Here is an 8,175-nt window from a genome sequence, read left to right as displayed (position 1 = left end):
TGTTTGTAGATAACTATCTTAAATAATCTGCTGAATTATTTTGACTCCTTAAATTGATATCCACTAAATCATTCTGACTTTTTAAAATCAACAACAATGGTAAAAAACACGTACTGTTTGTGTTATACACACACTAAGTGGTATGACTTCTAGCTTGTTCCGTATTTATCATCAAAATTCTATTTATGTATTCAAAATTATTTTTTATTTAAGTAGCACCTAATGCTCTGCATACTTACATCCATTTCCATCTATTTACAGCAGGTAATATCTTTAGTACAGAATTTATCCTGTCAAGAACTAAATACTAAAAGGCAAAAAAAATACTTCTAGACATCTGTTCTAGGTAGATAGTCTAGCTAGAATATCTGCAGTTAGAGAATACAACTTCCAGTAAAGAATGAGACCATTGTAAAGGTACAACACACCTCAGTTACCTCTGTGCTGTGCATCACATGTTCCACACACTGGGTAAATCACTGCCTTAAATAAGCCTTGGTACAAGTAATAGCGCAACGCTCAGCTTTTACTGCTGTCTATTAGATTTTGGCTGAAACTGTGCCACAGGCTCCATCATGACACTCCTCTACTTCACAAAACATGTCAGCTGAGCACTGTTTTTTTAAAACCGCATTTCTTTTGTATTCATCTGTTCTAGCAAGGATCAAAGTGAAACAAAACTATGTGTGTGTATGGGGGAGAAGGAATAGGCTAACAAGGTAAAAACTAAACTTAAACCTTTTGAATTATTGGAACATTCTGCTTTTCCCTTTTGTTTCTGCTTTGGGTATGAGAAAACATAAAGTCAAACTAAACTCTGTACAGAAGATACTGTCATGCAGACATGTATTGTATGTGTTTATACACATAACCACTGAAATTTTAAGTGAACATTAAGTTACAAATTCTGATTGAAGTTATACTTAAAATTGCTAATCTGTCCCAATACCTCAATATTGTTCTGACAGAAATGGCACTCCACCGCTTCTTCTGTTCTCTTGCACACAGCATATCCGAGTCCTATGAAGCATACTCAGTAACTTTTTTCTTTCATTTAGCTTTTGATGCCTGTGATATGCCTTGTTGTGATTTTTTTTTTTTTTTAAATGCCTATGGAAAGACAAGTTTGGCTAGGAAGCTTCCAGCGAGTGCCAATGGCTTGCTGCAGGGTATGCTGTTTTGCCAGTGGCAGCAGCCTGAGGTACACAGTCAGCTTGGAGAAGGCTATGCAGATATAACTTCTCTGTTAAGATGGGAATCTCTTCCTGATTTCCCCTGGTCTCTGACCAGGCTAATGGAAGTTTTGGTATGGCCTAACTGCAGGTATATAGTTAGAAACAGGGTCCCGCAAACCTGTTATGCCTAGCAGTGCCTTGATCAAAAACAGCCGCCGTGCACGTAATTTTTCAGTCTGCTGTTGAGGTCAGGAAGGCAGGGACCGCAAGACACAATTTCCTAGTTGCGAACACTGACTTGTTGACAGTGTGTTCTATCTAGAAGCAGTGTTTCTTTTTTTTTTTTCCCTCTTTTGACAGAAAACATCATGAATGCAGTTAAAAAACGCTTAGTCCCTCGTTATACATTCCTCAGCATCTCACTCAGAGTCCAGTTCACATAAGCATTAGTAATTATTGGATTCAAGTGAAACTGCTTTGAGAGTGTGAACTCAGTACAAGTACTCTGAAAAAATGATCACTGGGAAGAACTCAGGAAAAAGCTTTGTTTGAGGACTAAATAAATGCTATAAGCACATAGCCAAATGCCAAGGCTTAACCTACATACCAAACTGCTGCACATTCAGAGAGCTCTGTCCTATGCACTGAACCACATATGGTCATGAAATTAAAGCTTGAATCGTAAAGGGTAAACTCCAGGTGAAGAGCTCACCATTGTGCTTATTGGGACCTTAATTCCACTACTCTGTAAGTTTTGTGTGCTTGACCCTGTAAATACATCTTTATGTGCAAGAACGCTCAGTCTGACTCCCTTTGAGAGTAAAAAGGGGCCAGCGCTGTTGGGTGCAGTGCTGAACAGAGAAAGGTACATGGTTTGGAAGGGCCCACAGAAAGCATGAACTAGAACAAAGTGTCTTTAGACAACCGGAGACCAGGAGGGAGGGACATGGAACAGACCTGTGTAGCTACAGCACAAGTTGTTCCTGAGCCTCCACATGAATCTATTTTTGAGTTGTGCAGGTGTATTCCTGCTAAGGTAAGAGGAAGGAAAAACTGAACCTTTCACTAATTCTCAGAAGACTAGAAGTGCCCTATGAGTAAGCAGACTGTTAGGAATTAACTATGAAACCTTTGCTCCTAAGCACTAGTTTAATTTTAAAGCTCTAAACTACTAAAATAAGAATGGAAAAGATTAACAAAATGTTAGCAGGTGGTGATACATTAATAAGGCAGTACTTCTGCTGAAGGCACATGTTGGAGAATGTTAGGCTGTGCTAGTGCCGGTGCCGGTTCACTTGCTCATCTAAGCTACATTTGTGTATTCTATTTGTGAGGGCAGATGGGTTTCCCTACTGGTATCTGTATTGTCAAGGAGTTAATAGCTTCTTTGCTGTTGCTGGAGAAAACATTACATTTTCAAGCCTTCTATCTTTTCCTGCCTGAATCTGAAATTTTCGCTCTTACAAAGTTGTTATACAGACAGAACACTACCATATGATTTTGCAATTCAGCACATCTGCTGAATCTATCTCAATTTGACAACTCCAAGCTAACCTGATTGTTGTGCTTGACTATTTTTACATCAAGGTATGTAACTTTTTGCGGAATCTTGTAACACTGGGAACAAGACAGCTTGTTATGTTTTTGTTTCCTAGCATTGAATACTTCACCCATTTGCCAGTTTTTAGACTGATCCCTACAATAGTACTAGTCACACAGTATCTTCCACATCCCTGTGAAGAGTTACTGCAAGTACCCTTGTTGGACAAGATTAGTACCCTGTGGCTGCTAACGGTCTCCGTTCCTGTTTTGTTGCACCAGGAAAAATAGGACTATTTTCTTCTGGCTTTATCCAAAAATTCAAGACCCTTTCAGAAAGATTCAGATCCACCTCTGGCTTGCTAAATACATACTTTCGGTGGTGGGGGCTTATTTGTAGAGCAGTTCCTCAGGCATACAGTTGCAGTCTTGATGTTGTCTGAGAACTAACCCCTAATACCTAGTAAACTTTCCTTTACAGCTGCTAAGATGGTTTGTTCTAATCTTTTAAGAGGTATAATGCTGTAATTGTAAGTGATGTTAAAAAATCTGTAATTAAAGGTATGATTTCTCCATGCAGTTTAGTTAGATGTGAATATACAATATAAATCTCATTTAAAGGACAGATACTACAGTTTTACACAGAATCATCTTTTTTAATGCCCTTTACAAAGTAATCACTCAAACAGTTTGGGAGATTGTGCTTGTTTTTAAATTCAAAAAACTATCTTTGGAATTTTGCTAGTATTTGAACTCATTACAAAAATTAAGCTGTGGAAGATAATGCCACATACAGCTAAGTAAGTATGCAGTGACATACAAAATGCAGAAACTGTTTTAAGGAAACAACTTTGTCATAGTTACTGATCATAAAACTGCACCACAGTACCATCCAGTATTTGGGCACTGAAAAAACACAAACTCTTTGAATTTTATATCCAATGCACCAAAAACCTGCTTCAGCCCTAATAAACTTTCATCATTGCAGAGAGCTGGGGGTGGTGGGGGGGTGGTGTCAGTCCCAGGAACAGAGATTCTCCTCACTGCTGGAATCAGCAGGAGCCTGAACGAGCCTTGGTATTTTACATGGAGTTCTTCCCAGCAGTTTTGGTACAACTTCTGACAACATAAAATTTACCCCAATATATTTTCCAATGCAGAAGAGAGAAATTCTGACGGAGTCCACAGCATAAAGTGTTAGATAAACAGCAGCCTCTGGGCTACTCTACCTTTTGTCTGCAACTAAATCATTTTAATTAGGTTTCGTAATGCTAATTGCAGATAAGCCTGTTCAGAACTTAGAGGAGAGTTCCCCAAGGAAAACCAAACTGTAATAATCCATCTCCATAACCTAAAAGGATTCATTCAAGGCTTGCATCAAAATGAGCACTGCTTCAAGAGATTAATTTTGCATTATGGAAAACAGACCCCCCAAGAATGATCGAAAGAGTTTTGGGTCTTTTTTTTTTTAATATATATACTAATTTGCAGTGTCTTAAGTGGGTGCAATGTATAGCCAGTTACTTTCACCTGTAATATATTGTGAATTAGGTTTGTTCTGAGGATCTACACCGTCACCTCAATCAAAGTTTCCCAGTCACACAGTAAATATTTATTTTCTCCTTCATCATGTTATTTTCTACTTCTGGTTTTGGATTCTGTGTCTAGCTATTAGTTTCCTTCATGAAACAAATACTTAGCTTTGTACTGGAAATCTCATTTTTGACTGGCACTGATGCAGACAAGGAATGCATATAGCTCCAAAATTACCAAAAAAAAAAAAACGGTCTTACTGAGACGTCATCCTTTAGCATAAAACAGATGCATTTGCCTCTTGTTGTCTAGTTAATTTATCTCTCCGTTATCAGATTTCATCCTGAGAAGTTCCTAAGTTTCTGAAATCAGCAAGTTTTCTGCTGGAAGCTATGCAATGTGCAATATAAAGATACTAATTCAGCTGTTAGTGTGCCTGCCAATCCAGATCCTGAAGCAGACTTCAAACCCCAATGTCCCTTGATGAATGAGGAAATGAGCTAAAGAAAAGTTCCTGGTTCTTAGCATGCCAAACACAAAGACGGGGGGGTTTTGTTCATTTCATAGCCTCTACTACCTGGCACTGTATTGCTTTTAGTATGCAGTAGCCATATACTTTGTATAGTTCAGAATGCCAAAGCATAGAGAGTATCACAAACTATGAGAATCTAGTAAAAAATACGATGTACAGTGTTTTATTAAAATTAATGCTTGGCTAGAAAAACTCAAGCTGTTCTGTAGCACTAACTCGTTTTCAATAAAGAGAGCAGACCATATTTTTTCTATCCATTATGGTTCTCGTTAACTTGCACTCCATTCTATTTTATGGCAGAAATTCTTTGACCTTGAGGAAGAGAGTGCGTGCTTTCTTAAAGAACAGAAGAACACTTCCCTTCCCAGATTAAATCGTAACAAATATATGGTGACTGATGGAGCTGCATACATTGGTGAGTAACCACATCTCAAGAAATTCTAGTTTGTACACAAAAAGCCTGAAATAACACCCATTTGTAAATGAGGACTCTACAGCTGATATGCTTGTTAAGTTAAAATAACAGTTCATTTCTTTGGGAACCTGTATGAAGATTGAGCTTTGAGCATCTTCTCATTTCATTTTTTTTCCCCCCCCCCCGAATCAGTTTCTCAAAACCAACATTCTGCTTTCAGTATTTAAAAACAGACTGAAAACACAAATACAACACACTTTATGAAGTAGGAATAAATGGGATTATTAACATAGTCTCTTGTTTCTGCGATCCAATGAAGATGGACTGTTCTCCATTTCCCATGTTATTACTAAAGCTATGGTCAATCCTGGAAAATACTGTACAAATGTATTTCATTCTCATCTTCTGAAGTCTTACTCCATTTACTGTGATGACATTTCAGACACCCTCCTAACATTAGGTACATATCTAATTGGAATTTTGAGTTAAAGGTGTATTTAAGTAAAGTTGCTGTATGGCACCTAGCAGAAGTTCATTATCGGTCAAATGCTCATTGAATGCAGGTTGAAAACTACCTTTTAAAAAAAAAAAATCTGACTGCTTGAGCTGTGCGTGAGCTGCAGGATCAGAAAACTGCTACTGAATTTAAAAGTAACTCATGAGATTTCATGAAGTCAAGAGAGAAAACATGCATTCTAATATGCTGCAGCTTGATGTTTTAGTTGCTAACTTCCTCACCCTGACTTACTGCACAGAGCTTAAAGCCAGTGATCACAGAGGCAGTGAGAGGGCAAAGGCTGAAACCCAGCACCATGCCCATGCACACATGAAGAATGGACAGTTCCAGGTAGTGTAGATATACAACCAAGTACTACTCTGAAAAGCTCACCTTGATGGGCTTTTCACCTTGATGTGTAAACACACACCTCCCCCCCCCCGTTAATCTATCCAAATCTTATTTTTCACTCCAAATAGTGCAACTTATTCCTCTCATCTCCCAAATGTTTTATGAGACCCCTCCAAAACATTTCTTTTTACTCCCATTTTAAATTCCTTTCGACAGCCAGATCAAGTTTCAGTAACTTACAACTTGTCTACACAGGATGGAGTCTTAGCTGAGTTGGTTTTTTTTTTCTTTCCCATTGTCCTTAGATACATCTATTTAAAAATAAAAGAAAGAAATAATCAAAGTGGTGGGAAAGTAATACAAATGCATATTAAGGACCTGATATATCTTTTACTTGAAAGCATAGGAAGAAATGTTCCTTATGATGAGGCTTCAATTTACCATCCTTGACAACTTTAGAATTCTTAACATTTCCTTTTCTGAAGTAGCTGAAATTATGCTGGAAGAAAGGGTATAAATTTCTCAGATACCTTCATGTTTTATGTATGTTCAGATATTGTTTTAAAAGATGACCTCTAGTAACAGCATTTTTTCTCCAAAATACTGCATGTTATAAATGTACAGCTTAAATAGTTATAGCTCTAGTGAAATAAAAAGAAATAACTGATAAACACTTGGTTTACCTGTTTGCCATTAATCCAATTATCCTCTTTGCCTTGCAATTGCCAGGCTTTGAAATGCTTATTCATTACCTTAGATTTCAACAAAGGTATTCATAATTGGCATAAAACAGTAAAACCTGTTTTTCTTTCCTGAAATAGTATCTATCAATGGGTAACCTGTAAAAGAAATGTTGGTTTGGCTCAGCATTATGGAGCAACCACTCTCCATCCCATCTACTTTAAATTGTTTATATGGCAAAAAAAATATTTTCGTTCTTGACACTGAAAAGGCCGATGAGGAAAGTAAATGGAGTAATAATACAATATATGCAAAAGGAAGAGCAAGTTAGTTTTGACTCAATAAAATAACCTGTTTTCACTTTTGAAGGATTAGCGCTGTTAAACTTCCAGAAGCAATCTGCACTACACACTGGTACATAATGGACTCTTTTCTTTCCTGCTAGCATAGAAAACTTATTTCCATCTCTGCCTAGGTAGGCACTGGGGGAAAATGATACTGTATCATGCTGGACTGCCTTTAGGGAGATTGCTTTTTTTTTTTAATGTTAGAAACTCATTGTATATTCGTGCCTTTACTTGTAGGTAATTTTGATTGGGTAGGAAATGCTTTTACGCAGAACGCTGGAGCTGGTCTTGTTATCAACCAAGCAGATGCGGGGAACAGCACAAGCATCATTAAGCAACTCAAGGCTGTTTTTGAAAGAGACTGGTATTCACATTATGCCAAAAGTTTACAACCAACAAAAATTCCAAACTGCTTTAATCACAAACTTAGTAAAGCAACATCAAATAAGACTGCCATGAGCAATGTGAATTAGAAAGACTATCTTACCATTTAGTATGGCAATGAAGAATTACATTGGGGTGTAGCCCTCTTTCATATTTCCAGACAAAAGACTTAAAGAAAAAGCAAAAAAAAAACAAAAAAAAAACGGGGGGGGTGTTTTTAGGAAAAAGCACACTTATATAAAACCTGTCTAAACTATATTCTCTATATTGACTTATTTAAGACTTTCAAATTTCTTACTTCTGACACTGAATGTCATTTCTGCTTCCATGTTACTTTTAATGTTCTGCGTTTGAATTTAACAGCATGTGTCAATTTTTCTGTTTCAGTTTTAGGACTTTCCCTAATTGCCATACTGGCTAGAATAAACCTTGAGACAAAACCAAGATTCAAGCTATGAAATGGCATTCTAAGATCAGTTATTATTAACATATGAATAGATGGCAGGTTTACTGTATTAGAAAACATAAAGGAATAAGCAAACTTTCACCCATATAAATCATTCCCTTTAAATAAATACCCAGTCATGCAAATGCTTCCTAGTTTTGAGCATTTAGTTTGAGTATCACTCTTCCACTTCTTCTAACTAGCCTTAAAATACATTAAGAATTACATGGTTGGTAAGTCATTCATCTCCTAAAAGTATGAGAAAGTTTTGAGGGAC

General features: G+C 37.1%; 1 protein-coding gene across 1 annotated transcript in view; it reads left to right on the top strand.

The window, feature by feature from the left end:
- Positions 1 to 7,632, top strand: part of PLD5 (phospholipase D family, member 5) — a 37,150-nt gene extending 29,518 nt beyond the window's left edge. Inside the window, exons 5-6 of the mRNA XM_009694810.1 lie at positions 5,080 to 5,194; positions 7,307 to 7,632. Of these exons, the coding sequence (XP_009693112.1) occupies positions 5,080 to 5,194; positions 7,307 to 7,542 (351 nt within the window). The 3' untranslated portion in view covers positions 7,543 to 7,632. The remainder of the gene's footprint in view (positions 1 to 5,079; positions 5,195 to 7,306) is intronic.
- The last annotated feature ends 543 nt before the right edge of the window (positions 7,633 to 8,175 follow it).

The sequence above is a fragment of the Cariama cristata genome, unplaced genomic scaffold (genome assembly GCF_000690535.1).
Source record: "Cariama cristata isolate BGI_N322 unplaced genomic scaffold, ASM69053v1 scaffold23112, whole genome shotgun sequence".
Classification (NCBI taxonomy): domain Eukaryota; kingdom Metazoa; phylum Chordata; class Aves; order Cariamiformes; family Cariamidae; genus Cariama; species Cariama cristata.
This window is presented reverse-complemented; position numbering and strand designations above follow the sequence as displayed.